This window comes from Vulpes lagopus, chromosome 21 (genome assembly GCF_018345385.1).
Source record: "Vulpes lagopus strain Blue_001 chromosome 21, ASM1834538v1, whole genome shotgun sequence".
In the NCBI taxonomy this organism is placed as follows: domain Eukaryota; kingdom Metazoa; phylum Chordata; class Mammalia; order Carnivora; family Canidae; genus Vulpes; species Vulpes lagopus.
The window spans coordinates 42704058-42717110 of NC_054844.1; the positions used below are offsets into that span (position 1 = coordinate 42704058).

The window sequence follows — 13053 nt, forward strand, 5'->3', positions numbered from 1 at the left end:
GGAGTGAAGGGCCTCCTTGAGAGGATTACATTTTATTCTGAGATAGTAATTGGAATTTCATTCATTAATTCATGAACATTCGGTGACCACTGTGATCATCACACGTAAGAATGACTCACAGTCCTAGCCCTCACGCTCGGGGTGGGGGGGGTGGGCAGCAGACAGTGGCCAGGTAGTGCACCTGAAGTCAGAAAAGCTGTGAGATGTTTGCAGCTTACGTTTTAGAAGAGTCTCCCTGGCAGTTGAGACCCAGGCTGCTCCCGTGACACGGCAGTTTTTACAAGTTAGTGTCTACAAAGCCTACGGAAGATGCTAAGTATTTATTTTTCCTTCCTAAAACAACAACAGACTGCTGATTCTTCACATTGCTGTGGGGGTTGGTCATGGCCTCAACTGCCCCCAAGCTGAAGAGGCTCGGACTTCAACACAAGGGGAAGGAGGGGAAGGGAGAAAGTGTTTACTCTGAGTAAGCTGTGCCTTTTCAAAACAGCAGCATCTTTTGATGACAGTTGAATTTCACCTACAGTTGAAAGGCTCAGAAGATGCCTTCCCTTTAACTTTAACTACCTACCAGGGTCCTCGCAGCTTCAGGGCCGGTTGGAGTGCAAGCGTATGTTGGGTAGACCCCTGGCTGGTCAACCGGAAGCCAGGCCTGGTGCTGTTCCAAGAGCCACTCCCTTTATTGATTCTGGCGGTTCGTGTGCGCGGGGATCTGGCTGTAAAAACTCACGTTAGGGCCAAGGGAGGAGAAAAATCGGACTCCTTCGTTTTTGCCTTTTTAACATGATATATATATAGTATAGTGTCCTGGAACTAGCACCAGCCTGGAATCTGGAGATCTCAATCCAATTTCCAATCTTCCTATTGACAGCAGCATAACCTAATTAGATTACCAGCTTTGGGTTTTTTTCTTCCTTCCTACTACACACTGCCTCTCATCCCCCACCCCGTATAAAAGTGCACACTGTCCACCTTCCATTGCTCTTCTCAGGAGAAGATGACCTCTCTGGAATACTTGGAATTGTGCTCTTCATGCATTGAAAAGCATTTTTTTTTTAGTCTGGAATACAATAACGCACAAAGGAGCTCTTTACTCCTCCCAGGGAGAGAGCTCATGGCTCGGTAGGAGCAGTGGACTGAAAGGAAACATTACAGATGAGCCAGCTGCTGGGGCTAGGCTGTGCTCACAGGATCTTGGAGCACAGAGGAGGGTCTGCGAAGCTTTCCTCCTTGGCAGCGGTGGGTGCAGCCAGTCATGGTCTAAAGAGTAGGTCTTGTTCAGACCCCGACAGCCACCTGCAAGAAAGAAGGGAGCGTGTCTAAGAAAGTATGATGTTCTTCTGTCCTTCCTCAAGGACACACATTGGTGAATAAGTGTAGATGAAACGGGGGCGCCTGGGTGGCTCAGCGGTTTGGTGCCTGCCTTTGGCCCAGAGCATGATCCTGGAGTCCCGAGATCGAGTCCCACATCGGGCTCCCTGCATGGAGCCTGCTTCTCCCTCTGCCTGTGTCTCTGCCTCTCTCTGTGTCTCTCATGAATAAATAAATAAAATCTTTAAAAAAAAAAAAAGTGTAGATGAAATGGGTACAGAGGGGGAGCCTCAGGAGGTATGGAGGCAAGAAGCACGGATTCAGGAACATCTCGGTGGAGTTTGTGTCGTTCACGTATTCTTTTTCTCCTGCCTTAACCTTTCTGCTGGTAGTTGTGCCTCTTCCAGAACTCCTCTGTGGTTCTCTGCAGATAATGGCACCTGGACACAGCTGTGGCTCGTCTCAGACTACCATGAGCATGGCTCCCTGTTTGATTATCTTAACCGATACACGGTGACGATCGAGGGGATGATTAAGCTGGCCTTGTCTGCGGCTAGCGGGCTAGCACACCTGCACATGGAGATCGTGGGTACCCAAGGTGAGTGAGCGGACCCGCCGAGGGGCAGTAACATTGAGTAGACTTTAAAGGCCTGTACCATTCCTGATTTAGTTTCCAGGACCCTTTTCTTTCTTTTTTTAATGAGGAGGTTGGAGGTGGGCCTAATCTCAGAGAGGTGTCTGCAGTGGGGTTTCTTCAACCTCCGTCTTGGGCTCTAGAACATAAAGATTCCATTGTTTGTCATTTGGTGGCCAGGCATGATTGTTGGGTGGTGAGCTCAGCCTGCGTTCTGAGTTATCACCCCAGAAGCCCACCATACACATGTGAAAGAATGGAGCCAAGAAGCAACAACCAGCTAGGGCAGAGGAGCAGCAGTGGGGTAATCCCACACGTTCACTGTTGGGACCGTTGGCTTACGGACTGCATAGTGCATTAGACACTGGGCTTTACTAACCTAGGAAGGTTCTGGAGGAAAAAGACCCCGAGCTTCCTTGTTTGTTGACTGTAACATCAGCTCTTTGGGGGATCGTGGTTCTCCTCAAGCTGGCAGGCTGTGCTGGCTGTGCTGATTCCTGGTTGACCAGGACAACAGCTCTTGCCGCCCATGACAGAAAACCAGCCATTAGTGTTGGATCCTGTTCCTTGCTCGCCCCTGTGGTGACAGTAGTGGTCCTTATCTTTGCCTGTTTGATGGTGAGAAGCTTAGCCAGTGCAGCAGCTTTTCTTGGGATTCCTTGGCAGTTCTGACCCGGAGCGTATCAGTTCAGGAAGGCGAGGAGGAGGAGGAGTAGAAGGAATGGTAAGAGCTGATACACACGCCCTTCAAAGCACTTCACTTACTTGCATTAGTGCATTTAATCCTCACATTGCTGTGAGGTAAGGACTGGGGTAGCCTTATCTTACAGAAGAGAAGACAGAGGTACACGTGGGTCAGGTTGATTTTTTAGGGTTATCGGGTTAGTGGGAGGCAAAGCCAGAACTCGGACCCATACAGTCTGGCTCCAGAGTCTATGTTTTTAACATTTTCGCTATCTCTCTGTAAAGATCCCTATTTTTTTCTCTGCCAGGGAAGCCTGGAATTGCTCATCGAGACTTAAAATCCAAGAACATCCTGGTGAAGAAAAATGGCATGTGCGCCATAGCAGACCTGGGCCTGGCCGTCCGCCATGATGCGGTCACTGACACCATTGACATTGCCCCAAATCAGAGGGTGGGAACCAAACGGTAGGAAGGCCCTGGGCCTCTGCCCTTGCCTTACCTTTGTACTGAGTAGCTCATGGGCACCCTCTCCCATCTACACAGGAGACAGAAGCATAGAGAAGGAGGTGTGGCCCTTGCTCTGAGACAGCCGAAAGCTGAATTGAAACCCCACTCCCCACACTGGAACGCTGCACTGGGGGCATCTAACAGATACAGGTGCCACGGGCATGGCTCCGTAGAACTATATACACCTAGCTAGCTGTTCATGGTATTGGGTAGGGAGAGGCAGCAGAGAAAGAATGTGCAGGAAGACTTGGAAGGGAGATGGGCAGCAGGCTCGGCTGGGACAAAGAGGAAGAAGGTGCCACCAAAGGGTTGCTTGTGTGGAGACCCTGAGGAGGCAGGGAGTAGGTCCTGCTGGGGGTTAGAGAGCAGCTTTGCCAAGCTGGAGCAGAGGTGATCTAGGTCAGAGACTGGGGGCAGCTTGAGGATTATGGGCCTGCTCCCTGCCTCCTACAGAAGTGAGGTAAGACATAAGGACCGTGACTGTAGATTGACTTCCTGAGTTAGAAATGGAACTGTCGTCTAATGGGTCAGAAGAGGAAGTCTGTTTACCTGCCAGATCCAGTGCATTTCACTCAAGTGAGCTGTTGCTTTCCCCCTTCCTCCTGACCTGAATGAGTGCAGCTACCGAGGCCCCAGAGTATGTGTGAGACCTGTTGACCTTCTTGGGGCGAACGGGGCGGGGGTGCGGTGAGGAGAGTGTCATGAGTAGTCTTAATTAACTGAGGGACACTTTGATGATCACCTAGAATTAATTTTCATTTCTCTGTAATTAGGTAAGATAACAAAAGAGATTCAGAATGAAATTTAAGCTCAGCCCATCACTGTAGCTACATTTAATAAAGCCCAAGACCCCAGCAGCAACCAGATATTATGGATCATTAGTGCCCTGTGACCCACTGTACAAATACTTCTGCCAAGAAATCAAAGCATGCTTAAAATACATCTCAACGGTTAAACAATAAGACCAGCCGAGTAGCACCCAACCTGCTGAAGGATTTGGATTTGAATCCAAAGCATGGGAGTTTGCAGTAAAGAGAATTGATCACTTCCTGCTCCTCAAGGGGCATTCTTGGGGTGATGCCTTCCCACATTGAGGGCCCCTGAATCACTACTTGGATTTAAACAAAGAAATCATCCTTCTCTCTGCATCATCTTGTTTCCTTTGCTGTTGCAGATATATGGCCCCCGAAGTGCTCGATGAAACCATTAACATGAAGCACTTTGACTCCTTCAAATGTGCTGATATCTATGCCCTCGGGCTCGTATACTGGGAGATTGCTCGGAGATGCAATTCCGGAGGTACCTTTCTTTTTTTGCCTTTTCTTGTTTCTACATCCCAGTACAGGTTGCTGGATCACCTGAGGGTGGTGCTCGGGAGAGGGCTGGTGTTTCATTGCCTCCTTTCTTTTTACAACATCTTGGGTGTTAGTGCCGCGGCCCATCACACATAGATGAGGGAACTTCAGATGTGGTTGTACAAAAGGTGTGTTGACTGTTGAATAGTGTTGTTGTTGTTGTTTTTTTAATTTTTTTTTTGAGTGAGAGAATGCACATGTGTGCTAATGATTGGGGGAGCAGAGGGAGAGAGAGAATCTCAAGCAGGCCCCACACCCAGTGCAGAGCCTGAGTAGGGCTCAATCTCACAACCCTGAGATCATGGCCTGAGCCAAAATCAGGAGTCAGCTGCTTAACTGACTGAGCCACCCAGATGCCCCTCTTGAATAGTGTTTTAAATTGTGGTACCCATGGGACGCCTGGGTGGCTCAGCAGTTGAGCGTCTGCCTTCGGCCCAAGGCATGATCCCAGGGTCCCGGGATCGAATCCGTCAGGCTCCCTGAAGGGAGCCTGCGTCTCCCTCCGCCTGTGTCTCTGCCCCTCTCTCTGTGTCTCTCATGAATGAATAGATAAAACCTTTTTTTTAAAAAAATTGTGCTATTCATTCTGGAGGCTTGTTTGGCTTATTTTTGTTTGGTTTTGTTGTTGTTGCTGTTTTTCTTTTTACCCTTTTTATACCTTATCCTTATTATATCCCTTATATACCTTTACTTATATCCCTTATATATAAGGGATACTTATATACTTATATCCCTTACATACCTTTATATCCTTATTAATCCTTGGAGGTTGGGAAAGCCCTGGGCAGGAATGGTACAGGACTGATGCAGGGCGTCTCCTTCACATGACAGGCGGTGGGTATGTTTTGGTACCAGCTCTCGGGCCGCAGTGCTGGGGTTTTGTTGATAAAATAATAGTGGTGATTTCTGTTCCACATGGAACAGACGGAACAGACAGTTTTTATTAACATAGAATTTTCTCAAAATGAGGTTTTTGTTCTGTGATTTTTTTTTTTCTTACATCTTTGGCATTTGCACCTGCTCACCCATGTCAGAATCCCATAAAAGGTAGTATCAGATGTAGCAGGAAACATTTTTTTGTCACTAGCTTAGTATATCAGTATTATTCAGTGACTTCCAAGTGTTCTGTTCACCTGAACAGGCTCAAGAACCACTAGAACCTTTCCCTCAGCCATTTATCTCTGATATAAGAGATTCAGGTCAATGGAAATGAAATAAATTAAAATTAAATGAACTTAAAAGAACCAGTCAGTCTCCCAGCAGAGCTCTCTTCTGTTTTACTGTCCTTTTCCATCTCTGATAGGTTTGGGAAGATTCACAATATGGAGCCAGGCACCCAAGTATTATTCATGGAATTGGACATCTAACATTTTTTTAAATTTATTTTTTAGGTAAACTCTGCCCTCAACGTGAGGCTCAAACTACATGATCCTGAGATCAGGAGTCACATGCTCTGCTAGACTGAGCCAGCCAGGCTTCCCTAATATTTTGACCATTATATACAGGTAGATTAAGAAAAACCTGGGCAGCCCAGGAGGCTCAGTGGTTTAGTGCCGCCTTCAGCCCAGGGTGTGGTCCTGGAGACCCGGGATCGAGTCCCACATCAGGCTCCCTGCATGGGCCCTGCTTCTCCCTCTGCCTGTGTCTCTGCCTCTCTCTCTCTCTGTCTGTGTGTCTCTCATGAATAAATAAATAAAATCTTAAAAAAAAAAAAGAAAGACCTGGTTACACAGATCTTAAACTGTGAATAAGCTAATTTGTTCTTTCTCACACCATCCAGAAATTGGGGCTAAGTACTATAGTCATACTAATATTTATTCACTACTCACTAGGTATGAACTTACCTAATCTGTACTATAAAACCTAAGAGGTGGGTACTATTATTTTCATAATTTTGTACATGAGAATGTGTCACAGCAAAATTAGGTAATTTTTCCAAAGTCACGCAGCTAATAAACTAGGATTGAAACACGGGCAGATTGAGGCACCTGGATGGCTCAGCAGTTGAGCATCTGCCTTTAGCTCACGGCGAGAACCCTGTCCCAGGGTCAAGTCCCGCGTTGGTCTCCCTGCATGGAGCCTGCTTCTCCCTCTGCCTGTGTCTCTGCCTCTCTCTCTCTCTCTCTCTCTCTCTCTCTGTGTGTCTCATGAATAAATAAATAAAATCTTTTAAAAAAATAAATAACATCAGTCCTGATTGAGATTTCCCAAGTTGCCTCCAGATATTTTTTTAAAACAGTTTATTTAAATTAGAGTTCACATAACGTCCATCCATTGCAATTGATGGATACACGTCTTAAGTCTCTTATAATCTACAGATTCCTCCTCCACTTTTTTTTTCTTCAGCAGTTTAGTCTATTGGCAAATCCAGGTCATTTGCCCTGTAAAGTTTTCCTGTCTAGATTTTGCCAATCACCTTTTTGTGGCATTCACGTTTTACCATTCCTGTGGATTTCCTGTGATAGTTACATCTAACGATTAGAATCTCATCTCATCTCGTCTCTCTCTCTCTCTCTCTCTCTCTCTCTCACACACACACACACACACACACACACACACACATATACACACATTTATATACACACACACACACAGTTTTTTTTCCCCATAAAGTTCTCTTACCAGGCACACAATGCTGGTTATCTCTTTTTTTGTGTCTCTGTGATGTTAACAGCCATCAGTGGTCTTGTCCAAGCCCAATTAATCCTCAGATATTAGCTAGAGATCTTTATTTTTTTTAATTTAAACAAATTTTTTAAGTAAACTCTACTCTACATGTGGAGAGCCCAGATGTGGGCTTGAACTCACATCTTGATGACTTGCATGCTCTCCTGTCTGAGCCAGCCATGTGCCCCTAGATTTCCTCTTTAAAGAGAAATTTCCCCTAATTGTCTGTTAGGTTACCAAGATGTGTAATTTGAATAGGGAAGGCAGGAAAAATACTACTTGATTCTTTCCATTTATTTACCATTTTCTTTCTTTTTTTAAATTTGTATTTATTCATGAGAGAGAGAGAGAGGCAGAGACACAGGCAGAGGGAGAAGCAGGCTCCATGCCGGGAGCCCAACGTGGGACTCGATCCCGGGTCTCTAGGATCACACTCTGGGTTGAAGGCGGCGCTAAACCGCTGAGCCCCCTGGGCTGCCCCCATTTTTCAAAACAATGAAAAATGAGCTTGTACTCTCTTATCCTGTAAAAGTGACTGAAGTTTTTGGTATTATTTTTTTTAAAGTATCACGAACTGGTGGGTTTAAAATATTTGCTTCCATTGAAGTGATTAATTAGTCTTGTGCTTAAATGTTCTCATCTCTGGCCACTTGGGAGCTTTTCAAGTTGGTGCCTTTTGACATGACCTTAGTATTTTTTGATAGTTTGCTTGCTTTGAAAAAAGTGTTCCTGGCTAACCTTGTGCATCTCTTATCCCATTCCTGGAACCCACCCGCCTCTCCCAGGAGCCCGAGCTCCTCTTAGAAGAGCGGGAATCGTATTTAGATCGCAGTGTAAGTGTTGTCATAGATCTTTGAGTACTGCCCTGCTTCTGTTGATAAGTCAGGTGGACCTTTTCTTTTCTCTCAGGAGTCCATGAAGAATATCAGCTGCCATATTACGACTTAGTGCCCTCTGACCCTTCCATTGAGGAAATGCGGAAGGTCGTGTGTGACCAGAAGCTACGTCCCAACATCCCCAACTGGTGGCAGAGCTATGAGGTAGGAAGCTTCCCTGCCTCCTGTGGCTTTTCCATCTGCCTGATTTTTCTACTTTAGAAAGAGGGTTTCCTAATTTAAAAAAAAGTTAAAAAGGGGTTTCCCAGCAGGAGGCCATGCCCAGAGGTAACCCCTGAGTGTGTCAGTTATATACTACTACGTGCTGTTGTATACTAAGCCCTGAGGGTCCATGGTGCCTTGTCCTGGGCCTGTAGGTCCCCTTAGGAATGGACAACCTAGTAGAAGAAAAATCTGTATGTTGGGGACCGAGCCAAGGGGTAGTCAACAAGAGGCAGAAAGACTGGGACCTCTTAGACCCATCTAACTAGAGACATGGCTCTGCTACCACAGAGGGGAGCTGAGCTCTGTACAAGAGGCCAGGAGAGGAATCTGTAAAAGAAGCTTAGCCTGGGTATAGAAGAGTCACAGGACAGAGCTTAGCCAGAAGACATGTCTGTGAGGGAGGTGGCCTTTCTAAAAACCTCCGAAGGGAGGAGTGTGTGAAGGATTGAGGGTTTGGAGGGTTGGAATTTGGAGGAGCAGGCAGCTGAAGTGGGGCAGAGACAGCATTTGGGGGGAAATGGAAGTTTATGGCATAGGTTTCTTATGAATATGGCATTCTGGGGTCTTCGAGTCTTCAAGGGGCACAGGGCTTGAGTAGCCAAGTACACGCGGGCCTCCTTTGCCCTCGAGGCTCTGCTTTTAGGGACTAGAACCACTAGAGGGCATTTCTGCATTTAAGAAGGAAATCCCTTCGTTCACATTTGAGGTGCTGTCTTCCTGTTGCATAATAGCATTTTCCAAAATGTTTCTCGACACCCTCAGGTCAGGGTTTCCAAGGATGAGGGTGAGGCTGAAAGAGCTGGTCTTTAGCTGCCCCTGTCCCACACCCTCTTCAGTCGGTTTTTGACATTTTGAAACCCAGTGGCCTAGAGTAGCAGCTGGGGACTTCTGTGGCGCCCAGGAGCCAGCAGAGTACGTAGGCGACCGTCCGGATCCATCTGTTGGCCTGACCACCGTGCAGCGGCCGTGAACCTTCCCGCCTCTGACAGGATTGCTGTGCGGGGGCTCCTGTCCTGTCCTGTCTATCTGTGAGCTGTGGGGTCGCAGCCGTGCACGTACTCGTGCCAGGCTGGGTCGCTGTTGTTCCCGGTTCATACAGTCTAGAACCGTCGAGACGGATCCTCCAGGCTGACAGCAGGATTTTCAGAGCCCTGCTGTTTTGGGTGCCCCCATGCAGAGCACGCCAGCCCCGGGCCGGCTGAGTGCGCTGGCCCCGCTCGCAGGGCAGGACCCCAGGCCCGAGGGAGGGCCTCGGTGGGGGTGGGCGTAGAGGGAGGCCCCGCAGGGAGGGGACGCCACGAGAGGTGGTGCTCAGGAAGGCCTCCCGGGGCGGGTCCCTGACGGCCTTGTGGTCCCCGAGCAGGCGCTGCGGGTCATGGGGAAGATGATGCGAGAGTGCTGGTACGCCAACGGCGCGGCCCGCCTGACCGCCCTGCGCATTAAGAAGACCCTGTCCCAGCTCAGCGTGCAGGAAGATGTGAAGATCTAAGCGTCGCCCTCCCTGCACGCGGCCCGGGCAGCGGGAACTACGCGCAGCTGCCGTGCGGAGCGTCCGATGAGGCCTACCTCTCGTTTCTGCCCAGCCCTCTGTGGCCAGGAGCCCTGGCCCGCAAGAGGGACCGAGCCCGGGAGACTCCGTCACTCCCATGTTGGGTTTGAGACACAGACACCTTTTATATTTACCTCCTAACGGCACGGAGACTCCGAGTGGACAGTGTGGAGAACTCGATGCCACACCTCAGACTGGCTGTGGTGGGAAGTCCCCGGACCCGGCGCGTCTGGCGGGTGGTCAGGAGTGGCGGCAGGCGGCCTGGGGGGACCCAGGAGGAGCCAGCGTCGCCGTCGCCCGGGCCCAGTGCGGAGCAGCACTGAGGGTTTTCCTCCAGGGACCAACCCAAGCACTCAGAGGTGGAGGTGGCCCCCTCTCCCGGGCAGCTCTGGGCCCCGCGCCCCTCCTGCCGCCGCGGACACCGCCAGCCGAGACGGGATCTGCCGCCTGTCTGTCCAGCCGTGTGTGCATGTGCCGAGGTGCGTCCCCCGTTGTGCCTGGTCCGTGCCACGCCCTTACACGTGTGTGTGTGTACGTGTGTGTCTGTAGGTGCGCACTTACCTGCTTGAGCTTTCTGTGCATGTGCAGGTCGGGGGTGTGGTCGTCATGCCGTCTGCGTGCTGGTGCCTCTGTGCAGTAGTGAGCAGCGTCCAGTTTTCCCTGGTGCCCTTCCCAGAGGTCTCCCTCCCGGCCCACCCCCCACCCCCACCCCGCCGTGGGGCTCCTTTCCCAGCAGGCTGCTCCACCCACCCCTGTGTCAGCACCTCTATTTCAGACCGTGGAACCAAAGCTGGCCCCGTTGTCCATGTCAGGCGAGGCTTTTGGGTCCAAGTGTGAGGCGGGGGTGGGCAGGGAAAGAATCTGAGTGGAAGTCTCGGGTGTTGTGATCAGCGGCAACCGTGGGAAATGAGCCAGCCCAAGGGCATCGTCCTCAACGGCATCAAGGGAGGGCGGAGGGCTTTGAAGCCCAGATCCTGGGACTCCGATTGGAATGTCACATCTGTCTTTCATATCCCAGATTCTGGAAACAGCAGTGTATATTTTTGGTGGTGATGGGTTTAGGGTGGGGAAGGGAAGGGGGGGCGAGGAGTGGGGAGGGAGTCGGGGTGGGAGGGAGGCATCTGCATGGGTCTTCTACTGGATTATCCAATCACGGTGGAGGGAAGATGTGAGACTTGCACCCACTTCAGGGGCCCTAGGAAAGGGAACAGCCCGAGCCAAACCTGTTATTTTAACCTGAGTATAGTATTTAATGATGCCTAGAAGCACGGTTGTGGGTGGTGGTTTGGTCAGCATATCTTAGGTATATAATAACCTTGAAGCCATAACTTTTAAACTGGAGTGGTTTGGTTTTCTTTCTTCTTTCCTTCTTTCCTTCCTTCGTTCCTTCGTTCCTTTGTTCCTTCTCTCTTTTTTAATTTTATTGGAAGGGTCTGAATTTAACTTTTTTTAATATTGTTAAGTTTTTATAAAAGGAAAACCATCTCTATGTGATGATTACCTCTCAATCTCTTTGTTTTTAAAGAAATTCCTACAAAACAACCACAAAAAAGTGCTCCAATCAAACGCACATAGCTCAATCACACTGGAAATGTTTGTCCTTGCACCTGAGCCTGTTCCCACTGAGCAGTGAGAGTTCCTCCCTCTTTGCCCTGGAGGTTAGTCTCTCTTGCACTGTGCACCCCCTGCCCCCAGTTCTGTGAGTGGTTTTTGCATCAGGGCCCTATCCTTTTGTGCATCGTTCAGCTGGTTGCACCTTTTCCTCCAGGCTCTTATTCAACAGATGTTTGCCGAGTGCCTGTCGAGTGTCAGGCACTGTGCTGGGCACTTGGAATATATAGATGTGAGCAAGACAGGCGTCGGTCCTCCTCTGGGAGCACTGAAGAAGGGGCTGATTCAAGTCAGTGGGTGCCTGTTTCAAGACCAGAAGTTTGCGTAGTTGGTTCTGAGAGCCTTTTGAGCCTGGAACGATTGCTCTTAGAGAAGACCACCGAGGAGCAGGTTGTCTCCCCACCCCAAAGAGCCCGGTGGTGGGCAGCAAGACCCTCCGGGCATTCGCTCCCAGCCTCCCTCCTGCCCCCGGGGGAGGCGGATGGTGTTTGCAGCCTGAGAGCTCGCCCGCCTCCAGCCCAGTGACTCTCTGCCAAAGCTTGTGGAGGAGGGGCGAGCCTCGCCCTGCTTACGGGGGTCTCCCCAATGCTCCTGGTCTTCCTATTTATTTTCCTGATGTGTTGCTTCTTTCCTTGCATTAAAGGAGATCCGCGCCTCACCCTTTGGGCCAATTTACTGGCTACTGACTAATTTCCCTTGAATACCAATTGTGTCATTAGGGGGACCTTCTTGCCCCACCCCTGCTGATCCCCCCACATTTGCCCTGCAGCAGAACCTGGCAGGGCAGAGGCGGTAATGGAACTTAGACTCCTGTGCCCAAGTCACAACCAGCCTCTGGGATCTGCCAACACTCCTCGACCCAGGGACTCCCAAGCCACTAGCCTGTTTCCCAGGGGGCCCTTCTGGCCTCACACCCTGGGGAAGAGTGAGCAGTTTTTTGGGGAAGCTCCCACCCCCATCCCGCCACTCTCAACACCAAGAGTTAGGAGTTAGAGAGGTGGGGGGACACTAAAGCCCGAAGCCGTGGTTTTTGGCCCCTGGGGCTAACCCTGATCCATAGGGCTACCTGCACCTCTGGATTCTGGATTCACAGACCAAGTCCAAGCCCGTTCTTACGTCGCCATCAAGGCCCCCGAACGGCATTCTCGGTACTTCTGTTTGTTTTTGTACATTTTATTAGAAAGGACTGTAAAATAGCCACTTAGACACTTTACCTCTTCAGTATGCAAATGTAAATAAGTTGTAATATAGGAGATCTTTTGTTTTAATATAAGAATGAGCCTGTCCAATTTCTGCTGTACATTATTAAAGTTTTATTCACAGAGCTTTTCTGGCGTCCTCTGTCTTTCGTGCGTGTAGACCGACTGCCCGGCTCTTGGGGGAGAGGCGAATGGGGCGGACGTTCTGAGGTGCTGTGACCACCCAGTCACGGCCGGTCCCGTTGTCATCGTCGGAAGAGGAGCCGGTCGGAACGGGGGTCTTCCTCCCTGAAACGCAGGGAGCGGCCTGGCCTGTGCAAGGGAGCACCTTTTCTTGGGCTTTGTCTGTATCTGCCTGTGCCTTTCAGCTTCTCTCCGCGTACAGAACACGGTCTCGATGCCGCTGCGTCCCCAGCCACCGACTCTCGAAGGCAGC

At 49.8% G+C, this 13053-nt stretch overlaps 1 protein-coding gene across 7 annotated transcripts in view; it reads left to right on the plus strand.

The window, feature by feature from the left end:
* The window catches only part of ACVR1B (activin A receptor type 1B), a 35860-nt gene extending 23118 nt beyond the window's left edge, over nt 1-12742 (plus strand). For all 7 annotated transcript variants that reach the window (XM_041736162.1, XM_041736164.1, XM_041736163.1 and 4 more), the window contains exons 5-9: nt 1742-1909; nt 2938-3094; nt 4311-4435; nt 8068-8198; nt 9622-12742. In XM_041736162.1, the coding sequence (XP_041592096.1) occupies nt 1742-1909; nt 2938-3094; nt 4311-4435; nt 8068-8198; nt 9622-9747 (707 nt within the window). In that variant the 3' untranslated portion in view covers nt 9748-12742. The remainder of the gene's footprint in view (nt 1-1741; nt 1910-2937; nt 3095-4310; nt 4436-8067; nt 8199-9621) is intronic.
* The last annotated feature ends 311 nt before the right edge of the window (nt 12743-13053 follow it).